Genomic DNA, 27,348 nt, shown 5'->3' on the forward strand with positions numbered 1-27,348 from the left:
GGTTTAGTCTATAATATATATATATATTTACCCATCTTTACCCTTACCGGGAGCTCTTACTGTCAGTAAATTATACTCTCAAGACGCGATCCGGTACCGCCGCCGCCGAATTACCCGCGTCAAAATTCCCGTCGCCTCTTCCTCCTCCGGTCAACATGAGTGTCCAGAATCTCCAAAATACCCTTCGTCAATCCCCAAATTTTCAATCCGTCAAAGCCAGATCAGCATTCATGGGCAGTGTCATTTTCGTCAATAAAATATATTGCCTTTCGACTCCCCCATTTTCCTTTCATTTTCTAATGAATAACCAAATCCACCCCCGAAATTCCCTCCGTTCACAACGCCCATAACCGCCGCCCTCTCGCCGGGATCCTTCCCACTATGAGCTCCTCCAAATACCGCCGAAAGGTGGCGCCGTCTGCCGCTGATTCCGGTGACTCCGCCGATAAACTCGACCAGCTTCTTCTTTCCTCCGCGATCTGCAACGGCGAGGATCTAGTCCCGTTTGTACGGAAGGTTTTTGTCTCCGGGAAGCCGGAAACTCTGCTTCATCACCTACGCGCCTTCTCCAAGTCCAAGGAATCGGAGATCGAAGAGGTCTGCAAGGCTCATTACCAGGATTTCATCCTTGCTGTTGACGACCTCCGATCCCTTCTATCTGATGTCGATTCTCTTAAATCTGCTCTCTCTGAATCCAACTCTAAGCTTCAATCTGTCGGTCTTCCCCTGCTTTCTTCTTTAGATGCCTTCGTTGAAGCGCGGACGGTTTCGCGGAACCTCAATCTCGCGCTCGACTCGGTCCGCGCCTGTGTTCATACCATAGAACTTTGTACGAGAGCGAACAAACACTTGGAGGACGGTAATTTCTATATGGCTTTGAAGTGCTTGGACTCGATTGAGAACGAGTTTTTGGACAAAACGCCATCGTCAACGCTGAAGAGGATGCTGGAGAAGTATATTCCTGAAATTCGTTCGTATATAGAGAGGAAAGTGAGCAAGGAGTTTGGGGATTGGCTGGTAGAGATTCGAGCCGTCAGTCGGACTTTGGGACAGTTAGCAATCAGTCAAGCGTCGTCAGCTCGCCAACGTGAAGAAGATCTGCGAATCAAGCAGCGCCAAGCGGAGGAACAGAGTCGACTTAGCTTAAGAGATTGTGTGTACGTTTTGGAGGAAGAGGATGAAGACGGCCTTGGTACAGTTGGGGATGATGCGAAGGATTTGTACTCCAACGGCGGAGGTGGACATCTAGGGTTTGATTTGACTCCGTTGTATAGAGCCTATCACATACACCAGACTTTAGGACTCGAAGATCGATTCAAACAGTATTACTTCGAGAATCGGAAGCTTCAATTAACATCCGACTTTCAGGTATCATCAATGACTCCTTTCCTTGAATCGCATCAAACGTTTTTCGCTCAAATTGCTGGATTTTTCATTGTGGAGGATAGGATTTTTAGAACTAGTGGTGGTCTGATATCGAAAATGGAGGTTGAGAATCTATGGGAAACTGCTATGAGTAAAATGTGTTCTGTTCTTGAAGATCAGTTTTCTAGAATGCAAACTGCAAATCATCTTTTGTTAATCAAGGATTATGTGAGCTTGCTAGGAGTAACTTTGCGTAGATATTGGTATCCAGTTGAACCCTTGTTAGATGTTTTGAGCAAGCACCGGGATAAGTATCATGAACTATTGATATCAGATTGCCGTAAACAGATTACTGAGGCATTGTCCGCTGACAAATTTGAACAAATGTTGATGAAGAAAGAGTATGAATATTCCATGAACGTTCTATCTTTTCAGCTACAAGATTCAGATATTGTACCTGCATTTCCCTACATTGCACCATTTTCCACCACAGTGCCTGATTGCTGTCGAATTGTGAGGTCTTTCATTGAGGATGCTGTGAGTTTTATGTCATATGGTGGGCAGCTAGATTTCTACGATGTAGTTAAGAAGTATTTGGATAGGCTATTAAGTGAAGTCCTGGATGGAGCCTTGTTGAAGCTCATAAGTTCTTCTGTCCATGGAGTTCCTCAAGCCATGCAAATGGCTGCAAATATGGCTGTCTTCGAGCGAGCCTGCGATTTCTTTTTTCGTCACGCTGCTCAGCTTTCTGGCATTCCATTGAGAATGGCTGAGAGGGGTAGGCGACGCTTTCCACTGATCAAAGCCCGTGAGGCAGCGGAAGAGACGCTTTCGGGGTTGCTTAAAGGAAAGGTTGATAGTTTCATGTTGTTGATTGAGAATGTTAACTGGGTACCTGATGAACCTCTACAAAATGGTAACGAATATGTAAATGAGGTTATTTTTTATTTAGAAACTCTGGTTTCCACAGCTCAACAGATATTGCCTGTTCAAGTCCTTCAAAGAGTATTACAAGATGTTCTTTCTCACATATCGGTGATGATCGTTGGAGCTTTACAAGCCGATTCGGTAAAGAGGTTTAATCTTAATGCTGTAATGGGGTTCGACGTCGATATTAAATTATTGGAAGCTTTCGTCGATAATCAAGCTTCTATGTTTGCGGAGGAGGATCTAAATCAGTTAAAGCCAGCTCTTTCTGAAGCAAGACAAATGATTAACTTGCTTTTGAGCAGCCATCCAGAGAATTTCCTGAATCCAGTGATTCGAGAGAGAAGTTACAACAGTCTAGACTACAAGAAAGTCGTCACAATATCCGAGAAGCTAAAAGATTCTTCGGATCGTTTATTCGGAACCTTTGGAAGTCGAAATATGAAGCAGAATCCGAAAAAGAAGTCGTTGGATACCTTGATAAAAAGACTCAGGGATGCGAGCTAGTAGAGATTAGCGTTTCATCTCTTATTGGTTCATTCCTAACTTTATTTCCTTTCAGTCTCCAAATTGTTGTTCTTCTGTTTGATTAGAGATTGCATTTTTGTATATCATCACGATTATGTAGTGGTTTCATACTTGATTTATCTTTGGAAAGTGTCAGCAGAAAGCATCCATGGAGATCTGGTCTTGGAAGTATGGTGGTGCTGGTGGTGAGAACTGAGCCAAGTCCGAGCTTTGTGGATTACTACTCCTGCACATAAAAGGTTTACATGCTCTTCCCTCTCAAAATCATGAATTGAGGTCACTGTGAATACCCTTTACAACTGGTAATTTGCCTTCAGTGTTGTCATTCTTTAATGATAATCTTCCATTTTATTGTTTGTTCTTACTGTTTTCACGTTGATATGTCTGTTTAAATGACCATTCATGCGGGATAGATAGGGTAGTTTATGAGGGTATTTATTAACGGTTTTAAGTGTGATGGTGCCTGCTTCAAAGTTTTATCAGCTTTGTTCATAAATCTCTGTGATTTGTTGTTGAATCGATAAGGAGTTAGAGATATTTTTGTTAGGAATCACGACTTTCCACAATAGTATGATATTGTCCACCTTAAGCATAAACTTCTCTCCTAACAATCCTCAACAATCCTTTCCTCGAACAAAGAATACCATAGAGCCTCCCCTCAGGCCTATAGAGCTCTCAAACAACCTCCTCTTAATCGAGGCTCGACTCCTTCTCTGGAGCCCTCGAACATAATATACCATTTATTCGACACTTAAGTCACTTTTGTCTACACCTTCGAGTCTTACAACTTCTTTGTTCAACATTTGGGAATTCTATTGACAGGACTAAATTAAGAGTATTGCTCTTAAGAAATCACGACTTTCCACAATTATATGATATCGTCCATAATCTTTCGTGGTTTTGCTTTTGGTTTCTTTAAAAGACCTCAACTAATGGACGTTTATTCCTTGCTTATAAACCTATGATCAAACTCTTAATTAGTCAACGTGTGACTCCTCTCCTAACAATCCTCCGTTTGAATCCAAACATAAAAGGCTACAACATAAAATAAAAACTTTGCCTGTTTAAAAAGTTCTGAATATCTACATTGCAGGGTGGTTGTATTATTTTAAGATTATATGGTAGCCTAATTTAAGGCAATTTTAAGTCTTTCCCCTAAATATCACGACAATGATTTATTAGACATAATATCAAAAACTTCATAGTCTCACTTCTTTTTTAATGTCTTCTCATTCTACATGTCGTATTTTTGGATAGTAACGTTATGACTTTTTTGTATTATAAGATCATAAATACACTTTTGATCTATAAGATTTGAAAAAAAAAATACACTCATAAGTATTTGATGTTTTAAGGTTCCAAAAAAAAATATGCTTTGGGTTTATTAAGTTTTGTTCCCTTGGCTAAAATTGAATAATACATATATATATATATATATATATATATATATATATACATACATATATTTATTTATTTATTTATTTATTTATTTATTTATTTATTTATTTATTGTAGGTATATATATATATATATATATTTGTAAATTTGCAAATTTCAGCAATCAATTCTAGATTTATATATATATATATATATATATATTTTTTTTTTTTTTTTTTTTTTATTATTATTTGGGTATGTTGGGTAGGTTATTAACTAAAAATTGAAAGTTTAAAAATTTATTAGATACTTTTAAAATACGGATTAAAAGTTTAAAGTCTTATTATTAATTTTTTTTTTTTTAAAGACAAAATAGATATAAACTCAAAATAATTTTAAAAATTAAATTTAAAAGGTAAGATCTGGAAGGATTATTTTTAGACAACATGATCTCAAATTTTTAATTCATAGTTTCACTAATTTTAAAAAAGAATAATATAAGTAAACAATAAAAATGTCAAATGTAGCACGTGGAACACGTGACTCCCTTATATCTCAGTTTTATTGGTGTTTTAAGAAAACAAAAAATAAATGAATAAATTAAATAAATTCCCATTAGCAAAGGTATTATTAAGATCTGGCAGCTTCATTTTCAACCCAAAATCAAAACAGAACCTTAGAAGAAGCAGAAGAACGAAATCTATAAATATGAGTTTCTCTAAGCTTTTGGTTCCTTTTCTTCTCCTTGCTTTCATCTCATTGTCGTCGATCCCTCTCGCCTGTGCTCAAAAATCTCTCTCCGCCTACGATATTCTCCAGCAGTACGGCTTCCCTGTCGGCATTCTTCCCGTCGGTGTTACTGGCTACGAGTTCAACAAAGCCACCGGAGAGTTCAGCCTCTTTTTGAATCGGAAGTGCAGATTCTGGATCGATTCCTACGAATTGGAGTACAAACCTACCGTCAAGGGCGTGATTTCTCAAGGCGTAATCAAAAATTTGAAAGGTGTTAGTGTTAAGATCTTGTTGATTTGGTTCAACATCGTTGAAGTCGTTAGCGATAGTGATGAACTTCGATTCTCCATCGGAGTTGCCTCTGCTAATTTTCCGATTAATAGTTTCTATGAATCGCCGCAGTGTGGATGTGGATTTGACTGCGACAAGGTTGGGAGCTTGGTTTCGGCTTCTTGAAATTTGGTAATATATGTGTTTAATAATTTATGGAGTGTTTTGTTTTGACGATGTTTTGTTGCTTTGAACTTAGATTTAAGTGCAGTTTAGGTGATCGAGATTAGCTCTATCTATTGTTCTGTTCTACTTTTGTTGAAATAATCGTCTCTTCGGTGGAAAATAGAATTGTATTATTCTGCCATTGTGATCTGCTGCCTGTCTCTGATTCTCTTGATGCATTCGATTGCTTATTTATGATTTGAACAATTCAATCTATTAGGTTTAATGGTTCCACATTTTTAATCATCTATGGCATCAATCGCATAATCAGTTTGTCTGAAACCCTAGATTCTTATCTTCATCAGTCGGCTTCGGTTTACTGGCTTCTTTTTCTTACTCTGCCTACTTTTCAGTTCGTCAATCAGATGATATTCCGCCTTTTTTTCATTGGCAGCCTCTCCCTCAGGTTTCATTTTCTCACTGAAGCCTATTGTTCAATTAGTCGGTTATGAGTCAGTTAGATCATATTCCTTTTGTTTTTCCATTGGCATTCGCTTCCTGTCTGTTAGCTAGTTACCAGATCTTGAAAAATATGCCTTGTTGTTGGTCATAGTCTGCCTTTGAACTGTTTAGTACTGCCACCATAATGGGAGTAGGTACAGTTCTAGAATCAATTCTTATCCATCTGGATTGTTCATTTCAGGCTCTTTTAGACCATTGTTCTTTGTTCCTTTTTCACATAATCTGGAACTCCCAGAGTGAAAACATACTTTTTGGGATCCTATCTTTTTTAGAAAGAAAGTCTGACCCCACTCCCAACCCAGATTGTGGAGACATCAGGGGTTTCGATTTGAACAAGCAATTGGAGGTTGATTCTTGGGATCTTGTTAGAGACCCACCACCCCTACCCCTTGGGGGCTGATTCTTGGGATCTTGTTAGGTGATGTAAAATTCTTAGACCACCATATCAGCCTGTAGTGTAGTATCTGTTCAGGATTGATGGGAGGGACTAATTTAGGGAATAGTCATGGATTTATAAGTAAGAATATATCTTCATTGGTACATGCCTTTTGTTAAAACCAAAAGCAAAATCATGGGAGCTTATGCTCAAAGTGGATAATATCATACCATTCTGGAGAGCCGTGATTCCTAATAGGATCTCTGTACATCAGAGTCTACTCTTCGTTTTTAATCATAGATATCATCAAGAAGAGAAGCTCATGTTGGAGTTCAATCTTCAGCCACTGTTTGTTTGCACTACCAAATTCTTTTTGCAAGATCGCTTGATTTGAGTGTCTTGGAAAGTGCATCGAACGGAAACTTGGGGGAATATTGGAATTCAATGTTTGTATGATCTGCTCTTGGAAAATGACCATTCTATGAGTTGCACGTGTTTGATTAACATGTGTCCATAGTTCTCGTAAACCTATTTCTGTTCTCTTAAATTTAGAATCTTCCCAGTCAGCCATAGCATTTCCACATCAATTTTCCAGGAAAATGGTGGGATGAAAATTTTCTCAGCGAGAAAGGTGGAGAGATGGGAGATCCTATTTTTAGAACAACCAAGGAAAAGAAACAACTATTTTTCCCCCCTCAATGGTCTCATTGCCACAGCATTAGCATTAGCCTCAGCCTCCCTTGCCCACATTCTTCCACATCTCCATGTCGACCGCCGCTGCATCGCCTGCCACCAACAACGGCGAAGCACCGTCGGTGTACGACATTCTCCGGGAATTCAACTTCCCAATAGGCCTCCTCCCAGAAGGTGTTGTGGGTTGTAGTCTTGATCGAACCACCGGAAAATTGGAGGCTTATTTGAATGAAGCTTGCCAATTCTCGCCGGAAGATCCATATGAATTGAGATACAAAGCCACCATTAGTGGGCAGATCTCAAAGAATAGGCTAACGGATCTGAAAGGGGTGACTGTGAAATTCATGTTCTTCTGGGTCAACATTGTGGAGGTGGTGAGAAACGGCGACGATCTGCTGTTCTCGGTGGGGGTGGCCACGGCGTCGTTTCCAGTGGATAATTTCTCCGAGTGCCTGCCGCCGGGTGGGTGTGGAGCCGATTGCAAGAATGGAAAAGGGGGGAAAATTAAAACCAAATCTCTTGTTTCACCAGCTTGAACTGGAAATGGTTGGGTTGGGTTCGAATCTCAGGTAGGAATCTCTTGATTTTATATTGGTTGGGGGTTTAAATTGATGGGAAATTTTTTGGTGGAAATGGGGGGTAAGTTAATAAGATAAATGCATAATTATGTTGTGAATGTTTGATTCGCTGCTGGAATTGAGTAGGATTTCTAATGTTTCTTCCGATCCTTTTTGTCCTAGAGCCTCGTAATTTTTTTTTTTTCTTTCACTTTCTCGATCCGATCGTGTCGAGATTTTAATTTTAATAAATAAAAATATAATCCAAAACCCTTAAATGGTATTCATCACCAACTCACTCGAGTCTGAATTTGAGTACATAATCAAAAAAAAATTGATTGATGGTAGAAATTAGATCATTGAGCTTATGATGCTTTCTTTGTTCATGGGGTGCAGCTTTTAATAAATAATAATGATAATAATAATAATCTTTTTTTATATATTTAATTATTGTTTTAGCTTTCAAATTTTATCTTAATACAAATATTTTAGTTTTTTTCCCTAAAAGAATTACGCAATAGTTTTCAAATTTCACTTGGATTCCTTAATGTTTTTTTTAGAGTAAATTAGAAAGTAAAAAAATAATATTACAAAATGTTTTTTATTATTATTATTATTTAAGAACTAAATAGTATAATTTAGTAAATAACAAAACAAACATTATCAATCCTACTTTTTTTAAGGTAATTATGAAACAAACTTTTTACTATTTCAAACTTGACTTTATAGCCTCCATCTAAGGGTTTTTTTTTGTTTTTTTTTTTTTTTTAACTTTTTTCTTAGTACAATAAATACCATTTAGGAGATTGTATACTCATGCTTATGTTATTCTCAACTTAATATATTGATATATTAATATATTAAGTGATTTTTTTGTTGTCAAATCGAGTATGTTTCGTTGAATGATACACTCATCACTATCACTATCTCAAAAATTATAATGAGCGATGCATTAACAATATGCATATTCGGTACTGATTGGGTGAGAGTAGTGGGAAGAGACACGAAGATGGTTGGAAGTGATGTACATGTTTATTCAAAATTAATGTATTCATTTTTGCTAATATATTAAATATTGATAGGGTATTGTTTATGTTGTTAGTTTTAATTTTAAATTATGACATTTTTTTTCCTTTATTTATTAAAATTTAGGATTCTTATAAGAAAGAAATAGAAGGTTTGACATTGAAATTAATTTCTAAGAATTTAAAATAAAAATAAATTAAATGTCATTGATGGAATTAAAATTTAATTTGGGTCTTAGAAATTTATTGAAATATATTGGGAATTTATGTGAATGATATATGAAATAGATAGAATAATAGTTGGCTAGTAAAATGTATCGATAATGTCTTTATAGGTAGGAATGTCGTTCATATATTATTTCATTTATTCTCAGCCGTAAATGAATGAAATTTGAATCTCTACCTTTCGTGGAATCTTAGTTTTTTCGCTCAATTATTTTAATTATTATTATTTTTTTTCAATTATGAAGTTGGATATTATGAAATGAAAAATGAAGATACCAACTTAGAAACAAGACCCCACCCTTTAATATCCTCTCACCGTGTGGTTGTCGTGAAGGAGAACTAAGTTCATGGAATGTTGCCCATTGTGATTTTGCCACGTGATTGTGGTTAACGTTGTCGTGTGGCCCACAACGATAGCGAAGGACATCATGGAAATAACACAAATTAAAATTTAAAAAAAAAAAAATTAGTCCTCATCATTTGAAATATTAAAACTTGTAACGATTCTAAACACTTAAAAATTTAAATTCAATTTTTTTTCCAAACCATCAAGAACTTAAAAGTATCTCACACAAATTAAATTTGTCTCTATTAATTTTCTACGCCATATATTTTATTTCATTTATTTTTTACTCAAATTTCATCTCTTCCATATATATTCATGTCCATTTTGGTTCGAAGTTAGTGATTTTTTTTTTCTTTTTGTTGAATTAAAAAAACAATATTAATAATTTGAGAGGTAGAATTTACTTTTGATGGCAGACTTTTTATAGCAATTTTTTTGTTTTTTTTTTTTTTTTTTTTTATTTGAATCAGAAGATAAAGATGGATACATTTTGGTAGCTTTTTTTAAAATAGAAAAACACCCATTTCGGTAGAGATTTAACTAAACATTAATGACTAAATTAATTTAATCACATGAACCTTCCAATAACAAATTAAAAGTACCATTTTTTCACTTTAATTTTGAAATTTATTCCGTGTAAGGATACTTTGAAAGGTCTAACAATCGCAGTCGTCCAATATTTTTAGGGGGAAAATGGTACTTTTACCTAAAAATTAAAACGGAGGGTGCCTAATCGTAAAGGAGGGTCTTATCTCCGCTGGAACTACGAAAACCCTCGGAGTAAGAAGGTTAAGGAGTAGGTATACATGTGTTTGGTGAGTTTAGACTTATTGGGTATTCTTAAAGGTGTAGTATTTAATAGGAGTATACACACCATTAAGTTATACCTCATAAGGTGGGGGCAAAAGGGAGAGTACTTTTTACAATAAAAATTTTAATTTATGTAATGAGTAAAAGAACAGTCTATGAATCATAATTATCATACGCACATCATAAAGAAAAGGAAAATTGAATTCATACATCCAATCGTGTTGTAAGCAATGAACAGTTGAAAGCAGAAGCGTCATCTCATAAGGAATGAAATCATAAACATCGTTCCAAATCAGGCTTTACTGACTCTGTTCTTTCACCAGAAGGCAAGCTTCTACTTTTCTAGAAAAGAAATTCAAGAGGTTCCGCGTGAATTTAGTTCTGTAATCAACAAATTGAAAAGGAAAAGGGAAAAGGAATTTGAAGAACGAAGAACAGAAGCCAAAGGCTACACAAATTATGTCTAATTCAAGAATTCATTCATTGAGTATTTTAGCGTAACCGTACACAGGAAACGAAACATTCAAATTCTAAAAACAGAGTGCAATAGAAAAGTTGTGGTAGAGAAAAACTTAACGTCTAAACGGAAGCGATAGTGTGTTATCCGATCCCCAAACTGCTTCACAAATTCAACGCTCATGCCCGATCCAATCCTCTTTCAATTTCGATCCGAAGCCGGAAGGTCTCTTTACGATGAATAGAATCCGATCATCTTTAAGGTTTCTTATTGTTATTCATTTTTTTTCAATTCATTTCGGGAAAATCCTTTCAGTTCTTGTTCTTAAGAAGAATTGATCGAAGTTCGGCAACATCGATCTCATCGCCGCGATTCTCCGGTCGGTAATAGCCAGTGGCAGGATCCGGCACCCAAGCAACCTTCTCAGACGATCCAACAACCTTCTCCTCTCCCGATTTCTTCAACATATTACCACTCCTCGCCACAGAAACACTTCCTCCTTTAACCGCACTCGACGCAACTCCTTGCGAAGCCGCCGCATAACCACGCCTAAACAAACAAACAACAACCAAAATAAACATCGACAAAAAAGAAAATAACACTACAATCGAGACAGATCCAAGAAAAACAGGAAATACCGGCTGAGAGCGGAAGAGAAGCCATCAGAAACAAGAGCGGAGAGGACCTTAACGTTGGAGAAAGAGCGAGCCATTGGAAACGAATATAAAAAGCAAACAATCGATCTCGGAACACGCTGCTGCTTGTGGGGAAAGATTTTCGTCGGAACAAGATTGTTTCTCGAGAAAATCTTCCACAGCAACGAGGAGAAATCTCTTAGAGGACCGGATCGAGCTTTTTCTATGTGTATGAAGCAGTTTTCTTTTCTTTCGAAAATGGAGGTGATGAAGGAAGATGGGGCAGTGAGGGGTTTATATAGAGGTAATTTGTTAGGGTTAGAAATGGAACTCGTCAAAGTAGGCGGGAAGCGCGGTTAATCACACCCGTACACGTGGAGGTACGAGATGCGGCAGTTGGGTTGGGGTTTTGGTTTCTGCGAACCTTCTTTGTTTGTGAAAGAAACAAAGGTTCCATTGAGATGCCAGCTTGGTCAACTATGGTCAATTTATTTTTTATTCTTTTGACTCGACCGGGATTCGAACCTATGTGATCAATTTCTTTCCTAAAAGAAATTAGGTCATTTTTATTTTATTATTTTTTTAGGTAAACAAATAGTAAAAAAAAATTCGAATATTTTAGTTGTTCATATATGTTTTAACGTCCAAATTAGGCTCAAATTGGCGGAGATAGCCCCAGGGAGGCTTTGATGTCCCGGGGTCACAAACCAAGGAATTCATTAGCCGTCGTTGGACAGTAAGGGTCGGAGAAGAACAATCACTCCTTTTTAAAACTAGCATTCTTAAGATCGAAGAGATAGGCAAAAAAAGGGGGAAAGGTCTCTGTTTTGGGTTCTCGTATAGCTGTATTCCGCCAGACTGCAAAAATCCATAGTTAGAATGAGATTTCAACTCAGTACCTTTTGAGATTTTGAGAGTAATTGCTCTTTTGAGATTTTGAGAGTAATTGCTCTTTATATAGTACGACATGATGAAGTTATTGTCCATCATTTGCCTCAATGGTAGAATGAGTCGGGAACTTGAGAGACGGTGGTTTACCTTGTGGTGGATGTCAGCGGTTTGAGTCTGCTAATCTCCAACTTGTGAACTTAGCCGATACAAAACTATACGACAGTATTCCATTTTTTTGTTTCCATAGTTCAATTATCTATAAACTGATCGGCTTGGAAAATTTATTTATGTTTTTATTGTTTTTTTCCATATAAATAGAAAGACACGTCATAAATTCAATTATGTGTTAATAGAAATAACTTGAGATTCTGACTGATTTAATATTTTAAAAATTATATAAACAAAATTATAAATACTTAAATACAAGGTCGGAAACTATTGGAACCAAAATGAAAATATGATAGAAACATGTTTCACATGTATATTAGTTTTCCTTATTTGTCTCTAATATAAACAACGTTTAAAACGTCTGTACCTTATCTAGGTAACGTCAATATATTTAATGTAAGATTTTTTAAAAGTATAATATTAATAATAAATATAATTACGTGAAACTTTTTAAAATTTAAATATATATTTAAATCACTATTAAAAGTTTAAAAATTTAAAGATATTATTGAAAAAAAAATTAAAAATAATTTTATTAATTTACTGTATTAAAATAAAAAATTTAAAAAGATTTTGAGAGGTGGGAGGCGAGAATTGCTCAGCCCGTTCAGCACAGCCCATTTTGCTGGTTTAGGTTCATTGCACCTTTTTAAATTTTATTTTATTTTATTTTATTTTAGAATTTTTTAATTTTTATGTTCCTTATTTCATTCAAAAGTCCAAATCATATATTTTATTTTTAAAATTACGCAATTATTTTCTTTTTATTTTAAACCCTTCTTTAACATATTTAATTAAAACAAATTAGTATATATTTCCGTTAAAAAAAAAAAAACTAATATTGGCAAGTCATATTAAATTTAGATTTAATTTTTATTTTTGAAATTACTTTTAATAAATGATATTGAAATTTAATGTGATGTGATTTAAGCTAGAAAATTTGCGCGACATTAATGAACTATTATTTTCAAGTCAAATTACACATAATTGAAAAAACGTCTACCAAGTTGCATATAAAGTCATAATCACACACGAAAAATCAATACCTATTTCTATAAAAAAAAATATATGAATTATTCAATTATTTAGAAATACAAATATTTAAAAATATCGGATAAAGATGGCCAATTATTATTATTTGTCTCCACTTACATTTTTTATTAGCACATTTTAATTATTGAAATCATTACAAACATTTACTTTTCCTTCTAATGTCATTTTTGTAAAAGCATTTGTTTAAAAAATATTTAAATAACTAATTAATTTATAAAAATAAATAGAGTAATATAATAACAAAATTTTAAATGCTATTTTATTTAGAGGTAGCGAAAAAAAGGCAGAAAGCAAAAAAAAAAAAAAAAAAGAAAATCTATTTTTATTATATATATATATATATATATATATATATATATATATATATATATATATATTGAAAATCGTCAATTATTTAAAAATATTTATATTTTAAGGAAATTAAGGAAATGACCCTTGGGAAATCGGTCCAGGGGTGGTTTCCAAAGGCCAATTTGGGAATTTTATTTTAAAATAAAATAATAATAATAAAGCCGCGGAAACCGGACAGCAGAGCCTCCGTTTCAAACCAAACAAAGATGCGGCGTTCTTTCAACGCCGTTTCTTTTTCTTTTCTTTATTTTTATTTTTTATTTTTCTCTGACATTTTATTTAAATTATTTTAAAATGGAATTGTCGATGCTTTTGTGGCTAAGAATCTGACATTTTCTTTAACATTTTAGATTCCTTCGCAATTAAAAATTATTATTTTTTATTCCAATGTAAAAATATTTTGTAGGTAGAATTTTTTTATAGGGAATATGGCTTATCATTTATATTCATAACAAATAGAGTCTAAATTATTTCTTATTTTTTTTATGTATTTTTCAATAATATAACAATAATTTTTTATAAACATATATTTTTAATAAGAAAAATAAACTAAAAAAATATTAAATAGATCAATAAAATTTAAAAAAAATTAACTAAATTAATTTTATATTAGAAAAAAAAAACAATAAAACAATTGGCTCTATTATTATTATTATTATTCAAATAAGTTTTGACTTTTCAAAACCGTAATTAACCTTCTAAATTGGGTTTAATTTACTGATTATTTGCATGTTAATCATCACTTTTGCTTCTTTTATTATTATTATTTATTTATTTATTAATTATTTCTTCCCCAAAAGTAAAGCAAGGGACAAATTCAATCATATTTAATTTCAACTGTCATAATTTAATAATTACATTAATTTTAAAAATAGAGAAGTGTTATTAAAATTATAGGAAATTAAAAAGTTGACCTAAAAAATTAAATAAATTAGTATGGCACCTAGCGGTATATAGCTTATTTATTTTTTTAATCAAAGTCCAAACCTTATCCCTTCAAAAAAAAATGTAAATAAATATGTGGCCGTTAGGACAACGAAAATCCATATATATCACAAAAGTGACTCCGTATATCATAAGCCAAATGTGACTCTTTTTTGAAAATGACGCTTTTATTTTATTATTATTTTTTTTTTTTAATAAATAAAGGCTTAAATAATTCTCATTCGTACTAACTTTTTGATAAAAATTTGACACATGATGTCGTATGTCGATTTTATAGTAGGGATGGATATTTGTTTAGATATGTTCTGTAACAACGGATTTGACACCTTATGGCCCTAGTATTTTCCTACATTATTTGCAACAGGGAAAACTAATTACACTGACTAACCCTAGTCCTTCCAACATGTTTTGTCTCTATTCATATGCATCTTATAAAAATTATGCTTATCCAAAGAGTTCCTAGCTTATCCAAATGTGTACTTTATTGGTATAGACAGTAACTGTCAAATTTTTAAAGTATTTTTTAATCGTCCTATTCTCAGATCGCTCTTATTCGAATGTAGTCTCGGTTTATTCATGTACCTCTCACTTACTTGGATATCACATGTCAATTGAGTTATTGCTCGGGTCAGTTTGTTTGAGTATGTATTTGGTACTACCACCGTCAAACCGTGTATTTAGTTTTCCAAAATATTTAAGATTTGGAGATGAAAATAAATGATTTAAATTTAAATAAATATAAAAATAATTACGTCACAAAAAATTAGGCATGCTAATTCATGGGCAAGCAAAGGTGTCGCCACTAGAATTCGTGGTGGAGAATTTTATAATTAGTTTATAAAGGAGAGAGAACAATTTTCACCCACATATTTTGATAGATAATATAAATTTTAGGTATAATGATACAAAAATACCTGTCATTTATTTTTAAATTTATAATAACATCGTTATTTTTTTTATAAAATAATTCAAAACTACGAATATTATTTAAAATATTAATGACATAATAACATCTAATATTAAATATAATTATGACAACAATAAAAAAAAAGAAATTTATATTAAATTTATAGTTTAATCTAATTGTGGGTAAGATTTTGAGTAATTTTTAATAAATTTTAATTTTTTTTTTTTTTGCTCGTTATCATATGAAATCGAATCAGTAAAAAAATTAACGTAGTTATCATTATCAAATCTAGTAATATTTGTATATAATTTTTAGAATTTCAAAATAAATTATTTAATGTAATTTTTTAAAAAAATAATTTTGTTTATAGAATTGAGGTTTTTATTTTATTGCAAAAAATAAAAAAATATTGATAAAATATCCGCATAAATGGATAATTACAAATTTGCCCTTATTTAATATATAAATTACATATCATTAACATGGGAGAGAGGAAGAAAGTGGGAGTTGGAAAAGAGGAAATATCTATTAAATGTCATGTCCACGTCATCATACATCTCCTTATGAATAATTGTACGTTTTGACTTTATAACAAGTTGACTTCCATTAATTAATTAATTAATTATATATATATATATATATATATATATATATATATATATATATACGCTATAATGTCATTAAAATATATGTTTTATGTGTAATAAATTAATTATTTTTTTGAAATTTTTAGACGTAAAATTCATAATTTAAAAATATCTTTAAAGTTAAGGACTAATTAGATATTTTAAAATTTTTAATTTACTTCTTATCTCCTTTTAACTAACAACACTATGTAAAGGAGATAATGGTAATTTCAATGGAGAATGGATCTTTCAGGGATCACGTGAAGAAATAAAAGTAGCATATTGGGGATTCTATGGAAATAAATTTGGTTTAAATTAAAATAAATAAATAAACTATTTAATTTATGGAAAAAAAAAATGGTTTATATATATATAATTTTCAAACAAAAAAATTTAGAAATTATTTAAGAAAAATTGAAATATATTTTTAAAAGCTAAGGTATTAAATTATTAAATTAAATTAAGGACGATAAAAATAAATGGTTCATATTTATCCCTAATATTTCTCAATTTAATTTAATTTTTATTTTATTTTATTATTATTATTTTTTTTTTTTTTTTGTCAAAAAGAAGTTAAAAGATATTGATTAAAATTTATATTCTTTATTCTTTAAGTCCAACAATATGTAAGGAGTGAATATTCAAACATTTGATGTTTGATCTCACCGAGTCAGATTAAGTTTATGTTAGTGAAATTTGTGTGGTTAACACGAACCCAATTCAATTAGTTAAAATATCAGTAATTTTTTTTTTTCAGACATGAACAAACTCAACTAGTACAAATTGTTGCTATAGTTTTTTATAGATGTGGAAATCGATACTCGAGGTATAAATAAATAAATAATTAATTAATTAATATTGTGAAATTTTAGGAAGAACAATAAAAGATTAAAAAAAATTCATAAACCAAAATATATTTGAAAAGTAAGTTATAATAAATGATATTTACGAAAATTTACAATTTCTCTATTTTTGAAATTGCAATCCAAATTATTATATTGGGCCAAGAATTCGTCTGACCCGCAAACAGGCCCATTTCGAAATGTTGACCCGCCCGACTATTTGCTTGACAAAAAATGCCAAATATTCGCTTTATTTATTTTTAAATGTATTTGTGTACATTTTAAAATAAACAATTTTGATTAAAAGTATTATTATTCCGAATATAAGTATAGAGGCTTTTATTATTACATTTTATTTTACCACTTTTGAAAACAATATTTTAATAAAAATTATTTTTAATCTGACCTGTACATTTTAAATTTCCCACCAATAACTCCTCATAGGTTATGGAAAAATAGCCTCCATTCTTAAAATTAGTGAAATAACCCTCTCAAAACTCTCTCTCTCCATGTATATTTATGCATAAAAAGTGAGTGAGACGGAAGAGGGATTCGACGTAGTCGGGGACGGAGGTTCAGGTAATGGAGAAAAATCTCTCAACACTTTCTCGATCGTTTCTCATTCATCGTTTAAATTAGAATTCTTCACTAATTTAGAGCGGGTCTATGTGTTGAGGATTATTGAGAGTGAGTCACACATTGGTTAATTTAGTGAAAGATTATGAGTTTATAAGTGAAGAATACTATCTCGATTGAAATGAGACCTTTTGGAAAGTCTAAAGCAAAGCCATAAAAGCTTACACTCAAAGTAGACAATAGCATACCATTGTAGAGAGTCGTGTTTATCCCTCCATACGTGGATATATAAATTATAAAGTTGATAGTCGATCGAAGGCTTACTATTATATAAGCTTAATTTGACTGTAAATTGGAAGCTGAAGAAGGCTAGGGCAAAATTGTCTTTTCGCTACAGTCTGAGTGCTATATTTCTCATTTGAAGACAAAGCGAAAGCGCTTTTCCCTCGGTGTCCATGAATTTTATGTAAATGTTACTGCAAGGGGAGTGTCGGAGCTCGTCCCAGCGAAAATGGCGAACAGGCTTAAAGTGGATGAACTCCGAACTCAACTTGCTCAACGTGGACTCGATACCTCTGGAACTAAGCCGGCTCTGGTTTTCAATCCGAATCATTTGTTTTTTTTTTTTTTTTTTTGAATCGTATTCTTCTTCAGCTTCCGATGACTGTAATGTTCGTGTTTGTTTTTGGTTATTAAGGTTCGTCGCCTGGAATCTGCCATTCGTGAAGAGGAAAATTCGTTGATAGATAAAGATGCTGCTGCTGCTGCTGCTGTTGGTAGGAAGAGAAGGGGGAGGCACTCGGAAGATTCGAATGGAAGTGACTTAATCAGTGATGTTGAGAAGTTACGGGAAATGAATGTACAGCAACTGCGAGAAGAAGCGGTTCGTCGTGGAATTTCTTCCACTGGTTCAAAGAAGGAGTTGCTGAAGAGGCTTTGTGAAGAATGTGAGAAGGAAAAAGAGGATGAAGCGGTAGATGAAAATGACGGTATATCGAATTTTATTTTGGTTGAAGTGATTTATATTGAGAAAAATCAATTGCGTTTGTTTCCTAGTTACTTGTGTATTGGCGTGTTTAGATTAGTTAGCGAACCGAAGCATGTAGTTCCGTTAGAAGCAAATGCTGCGAAACCTGTGGTTAGAAGCTAATTTAGTAAGTTAACCTACAGATTTCAATCATCAAAACATAGAAATTGTAAATTATGAGTCGGAGTCTTAATGTATCAGGAGTGTCGAACATAGAGTTTTGATGTTGGTAAAAGGAAAATGTTCACAATACAACAATATTTTAGAAACAGCGGTCATTACCAGTCTATATCATTCAATTAGGGGAATTTATTTTTCGTGCTTTGTTCACAGCAAACAAGGATGGAAATGTTGGCACCAAGGAAAAGATTGTTACAGCTACCAAAAAGGGTTCAGCGGTGCTGGATCAGTGGCTTCCAGATGAAATCAAGACGCAGTATCATGTTTTACAAGTGGTAAGTCCCAATAGTTTTAAAATACATATCTCCGACTAACTGGAAAGTTGATGTCGGAATGCAAATCATAACTTTTGACATGTTGTTTTGTCTTCTAAGCATGAACGGCAACCATTGATTTGCAGGGTGATGAAATCTACGATGCCATGTTGAATCAGACTAACGTTGGAAACAACAATAACAAGTTTTATGTGATTCAAGCACTTGGTAAACTTTTATCGTTTCTATGAACATAGTTTACTTGGGTCAATTTTGATTTAACAGTAAATGTGGTGTGTTTGAAGTCTGAGGGATGTCTTTGATAGGAATGCTATTAGGATAGAATTAGGAATGTTATTAGAGTACTGAGGGCATATTAGTTTTTAGTTAGGGAAGTTGTTATAGTGAATTGTTATAACTGAAATGGGGAGGAAAGGAGGAGGGTAGGCATTCATTTAGTTAGCTTAGACTTGAGTGCAATCAAGAGAGGGAGAGTTCAAGTACCTTGAATTACTTGGTTTATATTGTAGTTGTTTCCTTTTATATTGAAATATCATTTTGGTTCTGTTTGGGTTCATCAGACACCAAAAATCTCCCAATATTTTTGACCTGGGTTGAGCAAGAATATTTGAGAATTAAAATTTGTAATGCTGGGCCACGTGGATGAACAACTGCTAATTATTATAAGAGTTCTCAATTGAAATATGATCATAAAAAACAATGGTAAGTTGTGGAAAATAGGAGATGAGGATGTGGGAATTGAAGGTTAACATGGAACCTTTCTTGAAGCTTATAGTAGGTTTCGGATCTTCCTTATAATCATTTGTTTTAAGATGATAGTATGATACATGATTTAAAAAAAATATTAAACTGCACTTTTTAAATATTTGGATGTATAAAGATTTTGATACTCTATATTTCTTTTCTTAATCTTATAGTAAATAATTGTGTTATCTCAGCTTGTGACTTGTTGGTGTCTCTTTCCTTGCTTTTTAGGATCTTGTTATGAAAAAATATGTTATTCTCTGGTTTATTTCAGCTTACCATTCCACAAATACGAGCTCATTTCTCTTCTAGAAAAAGGATATGATTTAGGGCTATGAGTAGATGAGTTGTTCGAACAAAATTCCTGCATCTGATCACACAGGAGAGTTTTACTGCTTTGGTGTAGATTTTTTTTTAAAAAAATTTCCAATACAGAGACTGTAGCTTGCATTGTTTTCCCAAAGGGAAAATAGATAAGGCTTTAAGCTCAACTCTTAAAGATTATAGAACTTTAGATTTTATAGTTGAATAAGATATGACAGTTTCAATGAAGGTTTTCTTTCTTTCGTCTTGGAATTTCATCTATTTGTATATGATACATTAAGTGCTGGAACTTTCATCGTTTGCAGAATCTGATGGTGGCGGTACTTACATGTTTTACACCAGGTGGGGAAGAGTAGGTGTGAAGGGACAACTCAATATACAAGGTCCTTACACATCACAAGAAAGTGCAATACTGGAATTTGAACAAAAATTCTTTGCTAAAACCAAGAATAATTGGTCTGACAGAAAAGATTTTATTTGTCACCCAAAGAGTTATACCTGGCTGGAGATGGACTACAGCGAAAATGAAAAAGAATTATCAGTAAGTGGTCACAATTCCAAATGTTTTTCATTTTATTTATGAAGGTTGAGAATCTCAAGGTTCATGTACTTTAATTTGGTATTGACTTCCTTTACTCAGCACATTAGGAGTGAAGCTATCTTGCCAAGTATGTAGTAGGAACATTGGAATTAAAATGCATGAATAAAAGATTGTTAAAGAAAATCTTGTTTCAGTAAAAAATGCATCTTCAATTCTTTCACGGATGTCTTGTAAAATAAAACTTTGGGTCTAATCATTAAATGGAGCCATTATATCTTGCTTCCAATTAGGGTCCCTGCGCTGGCAATGACCTTGCTTTATAAATAAGAACACTGCTTTCCTTGCACTCTCTTCATTTAGACCTTTCTGCTCTCGCTAAAGTGGGAAGTACCAACTAAATAGAGTGAGAATAGGAGCTGGAGACAATGGTTCTCCATTCTTCTAAAATTCTCTACGACTGGGGATTCCTTGCTGTGAAAAGATTCTCCATGAGGAATTTTCTTAAATGATAAGACGTAGAACCTTTGGTCTAAAATAATTAATCAACTTTTTGTTAACTTATATAGAAAAAATAACAGAATTCATTGGTATAGAGATTAAGATATTTGAGTAGAGATGCAATAGTAATTATTATCTGTTGTACTTCAGAAAACTGGAGAAGGGTTGATGTAACCCATCATTGTCCCACAAATTGAAATGTAGAAAAAATTGTCATTGTCTCATCTTGTTCACGTTGAGATGAGAATTGCACATCCCACTAAGGTTAATTTCTATAGGAAAAAGTGACCTTTGTACCCAAAATGAAAATGAAGTTAATATTGTGCTTCTTCTGGTTCCATTGTTGACTTCAGGTCAATGAGAAATGTGGATCTACTTCAGAGATTCAACCTCGCGAAACACAACTTGAGCCACGCATTGCAAAGTTTATCTCTCTCATTTGCAACATTAGTATGATGAAGCAACAAATGATGGAAATAGGTCAGTTGACCTTTTTATACACTTCCAAATTTTTTCCTCCTAGGTACCAGATTTATATTAGATATGAAGAAGATTATGCTTTATTAAGTCATCCATTTTAGAGTTCTTTTTATTTTTATTTTTTATAATGAATTAATGTGTAGAACTGCCTAAAGAGAGATCTTTTCAAATTTCTAAATGGAACTTGTGTTTTAATGATCCTAGGGTACAATGCTGAAAAGTTGCCACTTGGAAAGCTGAGTAAATCTACAATTTTAAAGGCAAGTACTTGATCTGTTGAAATTTCTTATTTGCTTATGTTTCAACAGGGTTCTTGAGTTTATCGGATATGTTATACTTTTCTGTATTGTCATTTGGAATTGGAAGTCTGCTTCAAAATGAATGACTTGTTCGTACTAAGTTACCAATATTAATGCGCTCACAACTTCAACGTTAAGAAATACTTGCTTCCACTTATTATGACAAGCTTAAGAAACTGTTGACATTCTAAGTTCTTGGACAAAGTTAAGATACAATTGCCACGTGTAATATTTTGTGATGGGAATCTCTTTTATAAACATTCTAAGCTATCCATTAGAACAATGCATGCTTGTTGTTGTTGTTGTTGTTTTTTTTTTTTTTATAAATTTTTTTTGTAATTTTTATAACAAAGTTGCATCGCTATATTTGATAGATTGATTATCATGGAACTAATCGGAATTTCACCATATCTCTAGTGTGTTTGGTATAATCTGACAAAGATGTCTTTCAAGATCATGCTGTTAATGTTGTCTAATGAAAATTATAAAACGTGAATGTGATTGAATAGGTGCTGGCACTTATGTGGGTCTTTAAAGAAATTGGCTTTCTTGCACTTAGAACGTAGGAAGATGCTTCAAATTTCGAGAAATATTTGTCATTAAAGTACTTTGTGAGATTACATGCCGGATTCTTAGTTTCTCGTCCTTATCATGGATTCTTGGTTTAGGAGTGGAATAGCGTTTTCTGTTCATTAGTTTTCAAATTCCTGATTATACTTTTGGTGGCATAACAAGATGTTCTGAAGTCAAAGCACATATGGTTGTCTTTGACTTCCTCAATAACTTAGTTAAGTCTTCTATCATGTGTTTTCCTTCAATTTTACCTGCACTGGTCACCTGTCTTTTCTTTTTTATTTATTTTATTTATTCAGAGAGACGAACTTTAGTTTTTAAATTTATAATGCTGTCTCTATTTATTTAGGGTTATGAGGTTTTGAAAAGGATTGCTGATGTGATTGGTCTGTCAAACAAGAGGCTACTTGAGCAACTAAGTGGGTAAGTTTGACCTGATGCACGTTTTCTCATCTGCCCATGTTCACTTTCTCGAAATCTCAAGGAGTACAATAATTCTTCTAATTCTATACCCTGATTTTTCGTATTCAGTTTTGACTTCTGCATTCAAAAGTGTTGCAATTTTTTTTCTGCAGGGAATTTTACACTGTAATACCACATGACTTCGGATTTAAGAAGATGCGTGAGTCCTCCCCTCCCTCTCACCATTGCGTATTGCCTTAATCTAAACTAACAACTAAACCACTACGAAATTTATGATGGCAGGAGCATTTGTAATTGACACCCCTCAAAAATTGAAAAGCAAGTTGGAAATGGTAAGGTTGTCTTCCCTTTACCATTGAAGTACCTATCGTTACTCGTTACTCTAAGCTCTCCAAGCTTTCCACTATGTAGATTTTCCCAATATGAACTAAATAGGGAAATGAAAAACTATATTGAAAGAAACCTTTAAATATTTGGCTGCTATATGATTTTGTTATTTATTGACTTGAAGGTGGAGGCGTTGGGTGAAATTGAGCTAGCCACAAAATTGTTGGAGGAAGTTAATAGTATGCAGGTATTAGTGTTGGGTACTTGTTTTTTTTTTTTTTTTTTTTTTTTTTTTTTTTTTTTTTTGACATAGCAGTGCATGTTAAAACTTTTGTGAATTTTCTGGTCACTGTCTTAAGAACGAAGCATATGCCGATTCCTTTCCTACTGCCTTAGTCAGTATGCAAGTGAACTGAACTACAAGGATTACCATGTCCAAGCGCCTTTCTTAGCTGAAATTATAGAATTTATATATGTTTATAATTCTTACATTCTAAATCTTTTATGATACTATTTCCATGATGCATATTCTTATCTAATAAATTTTTGTTTCTTTTGAAAATAAACTTATAAATTTAGTATTCTTGACCTCTTGAAATTGCTAACTTCCTGCATTTGATGTACGTCCTGACTATACTGTTTTCAGTGAATTATAACATCGTACGATATACTCTAGATCTAGGATTTGTGGAATGCTAGCCAGCTGATTCTATTGCTAGGCTGTATTACTGGTCTGATTCCGTCATTATTACAGGAAGACCCCTTGTATTCTCATTACCAACGCCTTCATTGTGAACTTGCACCAGTTGAAGTTGATTCCGAGGAATTCTCTATGGTAATGATTGTATTTCAATTTGCTAGTTTTATCTTCTTTGGATGGATTAATAGCATTCCTCTTGAGTTCATCTCTACTTGCGCTGGTCAGAAATAACAAGCCTTTGGTTTTTGTGTTTCCTTTGTTTTGTTTCAGGTCTCAAAGTATGCACTGAATACACATGCGAAAACACATTCAAATTATACAGTTGATATTGTTCAAATATTTAGGGTATCAAGAAAGGGAGAAAATGAGCGTTTCGAAAAGGTGCTTGGCGTTTACCTGTGGCATCATCATTTACTTTCTTGTATTTGTTAAAGACTTAATCCTATTTATTAATTACTCTCTTTTACACTGTGAATAGTTTTCTAACACAAAGAACAGGAAGCTCTTGTGGCATGGTTCTCGGCTTACAAATTGGACTGGCATTCTCTCCCAAGGTCATCATTTTTTTTTTTTAGTTTCACTTTTCCTCGCATGATCTTATGCGATTACTTAACTTTGATTTGTGGTTGCTCAGTCTAACTACGGTATGCCCAATGAAAATTGCATAACTTGTCAGGTCTACGCATAGCTCCACCTGAAGCACCTGTAACAGGTTATATGTTTGGAAAGGGGGTCTACTTTGCTGATATGTTTTCAAAAAGTGCAAACTATTGTTATGCATCTAATGTCGCCTCAACTGGTGTTCTTCTTTTGTGTGAGGTAGTTCTTCACCTTACAATGAAGGCTGCAATTTTTATTTTTTATTTTTAAAATTTTCTGGGAGTGAATTTGGATGAGGTCACTAAATATTGTGGGATGGTGTAGTAACTTAAGAATACTTCTTCCTTAACTTTCTCTATATTCCTTATTGAACTGCAGCTAATAATAATATACTTGAAAAGTAGCCGCTGCCCTAAACACCTTCGAGTTTCCCGGGACAAATTCTCAACTGTCCCTTCCATTTACTCACTGAAAACTCCTTCACCAAATTTGCCTTTTAGTGCGTTTACATTATATGGTATACATGAAAAATATGGAAGGTCGAGTTCGTGCATTGTACGAATAATCTATATCAGCTCCTGGCTTTTGGATATCATATTTTCATTTTATGGCTATTTGGAAATTGGTAACAGCTCCAAAGTGGCTCAGCTCATGTGCCACTTGAAATGTTGGCTTTGGAAATTTGATTTGAGTACGACTAATTATACCTGCCCCATGTTTAGTTGTGGTGTTAATTTTATTTATCATTCATCCTTGCTGTGAAGATTACACTAGCCTTCCACTGTTATGATTGAATGTAATAAAATTATTTAGCTGTGAAACCTCTAGGTTGCGCTCGGTGACATGGTCGAACTTCTTGAAGCAAACTACGATGCTGACAAGTTGCCCGAGGGGAAGCTGAGGTTTGTTCCCTTGTCTTTTCAAGCTTATTGACCATGGCATAAGATAACAGATTGCTTTTCATATCATCAGGTCATGATACTATTATGAAAATCACTTCTCGTGAAAATTATTCACGATCGTCCCCTTAAACCGACCTCCTAGAAAAAGTAAACACGGCTCATATATTTTAAATTTTCTCATATAAAAGTTTCATGTATTTGCTTGACTCTTTGTGACCTGTTATTACCGAGGTCTTAGAGAAACTAAACTCATGGTCATTATTACTTAATCTAAACATAGCAAATCAAAACTTAATGCCTGATATTGCAGCACAAAAGGAGTGGGACAAACAGAACCAAACCTCTCCGAATCTTTGACACTCGATGATGGCGTCATCGTCCCTTTGGGAAAACCAAAACAGAATCAACGTCGTAAGGTACAGTTTTCGTTAATCTAAAGATAAGTTTGCCATGTTTTGCACCAAAATTTTGGTCTGAAAAATCGTTTCTGATTCTCCTCTCAGGGTTCCTTATTGTATAATGAGTATATAGTGTATAATGTGGATCAAATTAGGATGCGCTATGTTATTCAAGTGAGTTTCCATTTTAAACGTTGAAGGGCACAGCACAAGCATTGCCCTTTTCCATCTGCAAGTGCCTCACCCTTAGGTCAGTGTTACTATCTTATGGTGATATGGGGAAGAATCATTCTGTTTATTACCTCATTATATATATTTAAAAAAAGTTATTGCAGATAGCAAAATGTTAGGAGAAAAAAAGAGAGCGAAAGAAAGAAGCAATGTTCAGGTGTGTATGTCATTTTATTTGTAATTTTCTTTTGAATATACTTAATTCATTCATTGATCTTGGTTTACCAAGAATAATATAATTAATCATTTGATTAGGTTAAATCAATAATAATTTATTCAAATATATATTTAATTCATTTTTACAAATAAAATTTTATTAAAGAAAAGAATTACTTATTTTATCTTAATTCAATTAAACTTCGGTAAAAAAAATATAAAAAAAAGTTGACTTTCAATGATTATAACTAATTACTCATTCATTAATATAATCATACTGTTATATTTTATTTTTGAAATATGATATGCACAATTAAATTTTCAATTTGATTATTATATTAATTATTTATAATTAAAAATTTATATACTTTTATAAAAACTATTTATTTGAGGATAATTATTACACTTGATTGCTAAATAAACTAAAAAAATTATCTAAATACGAGAAGAAAAATTGTTAGAATGTTAAACGAAAAGTTGACATGTCTAACTATTGATTTTGTTCGATATTCTTGTGACACTCAAGAAATGAGAGATATATGAATGAATTGAGATCACATCTGAATGAGAGTGATCTTGTGAATAGAATGTCTAAAAAAGGTTTATAGGTGAAAGTTACTACTTATACCAATAAAGTGCAGTTTTCTTTTTTATGTCTCAATTATAAGAACTCTATGGTTAAACGTGTTTTATTTTGAGCAATTTCATGTTAGGTGACCTCTTAGGAATTTTCTTCAGATGCATGTGAGTAAGAACAAAACATGCTGAAATGACTTGTGTTGGTCTATTACAGGTAACATAACCATGTTGTAGGAGAATGTTGGGCCATTAGGGGTTGAATTTGAATTCCAAATCTTGATTCGAATCTTAGGCATAGGTTAATTCAATTCTAAAGGTTTTTTACACTAACGGTTGTTTTGAAATGACGAAAAATCTTAAGTGTTTTTTTTTTTTTTTTTAAATAATAATAATTTAGCCAAAAACATCATTGCTTGAGTTACATTTTCCATGTTCAAACGAAAAAGCAGTGAAAGAAATGATGTGTGAATGGGCAACAAGTTAACCCCATTTTTGTTGCAGTGATGGTGTTGGAGAGATCGAGGAAAAAGATTCTATAATCTCTACAGTCAGCTTCCAAAATCAATTGCAGAGACCAAGATTTCAAACCCAACAGGTACACCATTTTCCCCCCTACTTTTTTGTTCTGTTGCTGTTCTTCCTTCCTCATTCGCCACTACCAAAAAAATAAAATAAAATAAAATAAAATTCCCTTCATCAACATGTCCAATTGATTTACTCCT

At 32.9% G+C, this 27,348-nt stretch overlaps 4 protein-coding genes and 1 pseudogene across 8 annotated transcripts; 4 read left to right on the plus strand and 1 right to left on the minus strand.

The window, feature by feature from the left end:
• The first annotated feature begins 268 nt into the window (after window positions 1–268).
• LOC111778930 (exocyst complex component SEC15B pseudogene) lies at window positions 269–3,184 on the plus strand (annotated as a pseudogene). The gene is made up of 2 exons (XR_015413235.1): window positions 269–2,826; window positions 2,951–3,184. The product of XR_015413235.1 is annotated as an exocyst complex component SEC15B pseudogene (transcript).
• Window positions 3,185–4,632: 1,448 nt separating this feature from the next.
• On the plus strand, window positions 4,633–5,574 carry LOC111778814 (uncharacterized). The gene has a single exon (XM_023658789.2). It carries the CDS (start codon window positions 4,789–4,791, stop codon window positions 5,383–5,385), a length of 597 nt encoding a protein of 198 aa, XP_023514557.2. The 5' UTR covers window positions 4,633–4,788; the 3' UTR covers window positions 5,386–5,574.
• Window positions 5,575–6,887: 1,313 nt separating this feature from the next.
• Window positions 6,888–7,680, plus strand: LOC111778935 (uncharacterized protein At5g01610-like). Its single transcript, XM_023658948.2, has one exon. The coding sequence runs from the start codon at window positions 7,027–7,029 to the stop codon at window positions 7,489–7,491; it is 465 nt and encodes a 154-aa protein (XP_023514716.1). The 5' UTR covers window positions 6,888–7,026; the 3' UTR covers window positions 7,492–7,680.
• Window positions 7,681–10,375: 2,695 nt separating this feature from the next.
• Window positions 10,376–11,284, minus strand: LOC111778086 (indole-3-acetic acid-induced protein ARG2). Its single transcript, XM_023657731.2, has 2 exons — window positions 11,014–11,284; window positions 10,376–10,924 (listed from the first exon to the last, which is right to left on the minus strand). The coding sequence occupies exons 1-2, from the start codon at window positions 11,085–11,087 to the stop codon at window positions 10,687–10,689; spliced, it is 312 nt and encodes a 103-aa protein (XP_023513499.1). The 5' UTR covers window positions 11,088–11,284; the 3' UTR covers window positions 10,376–10,686.
• Window positions 11,285–17,799: 6,515 nt separating this feature from the next.
• Window positions 17,800–27,220, plus strand: LOC111778172 (poly [ADP-ribose] polymerase 2-like). 4 transcript variants are annotated; one of them, XM_087118970.1, is made up of 21 exons: window positions 17,800–17,964; window positions 18,067–18,358; window positions 18,730–18,851; window positions 18,977–19,058; window positions 20,225–20,460; window positions 21,312–21,438; window positions 21,643–21,698; window positions 22,660–22,733; window positions 22,886–22,932; window positions 23,016–23,065; window positions 23,245–23,307; window positions 23,815–23,895; window positions 24,031–24,141; window positions 24,239–24,314; window positions 24,437–24,579; window positions 25,189–25,262; window positions 25,573–25,678; window positions 25,766–25,910; window positions 25,987–26,048; window positions 26,761–26,840; window positions 27,128–27,220. In XM_087118970.1, the coding sequence occupies exons 1-18, from the start codon at window positions 17,881–17,883 to the stop codon at window positions 25,856–25,858; spliced, it is 1,917 nt and encodes a 638-aa protein (XP_086975096.1). In that variant the 5' UTR covers window positions 17,800–17,880; the 3' UTR covers window positions 25,859–25,910; window positions 25,987–26,048; window positions 26,761–26,840; window positions 27,128–27,220. The 4 variants fall into 4 exon arrangements, with proteins under 4 accessions (XP_086975096.1, XP_086975095.1, XP_086975094.1 ...); XM_087118969.1 differs by having other exon boundaries at window positions 25,996–26,048; XM_087118968.1 differs by lacking the exon at window positions 26,761–26,840.
• The last annotated feature ends 128 nt before the right edge of the window (window positions 27,221–27,348 follow it).

Source organism: Cucurbita pepo, chromosome 17 (genome assembly GCF_057944985.1).
Source record: "Cucurbita pepo subsp. pepo isolate OVF chromosome 17, ASM5794498v1, whole genome shotgun sequence".
Taxonomy (NCBI): domain Eukaryota; kingdom Viridiplantae; phylum Streptophyta; class Magnoliopsida; order Cucurbitales; family Cucurbitaceae; genus Cucurbita; species Cucurbita pepo.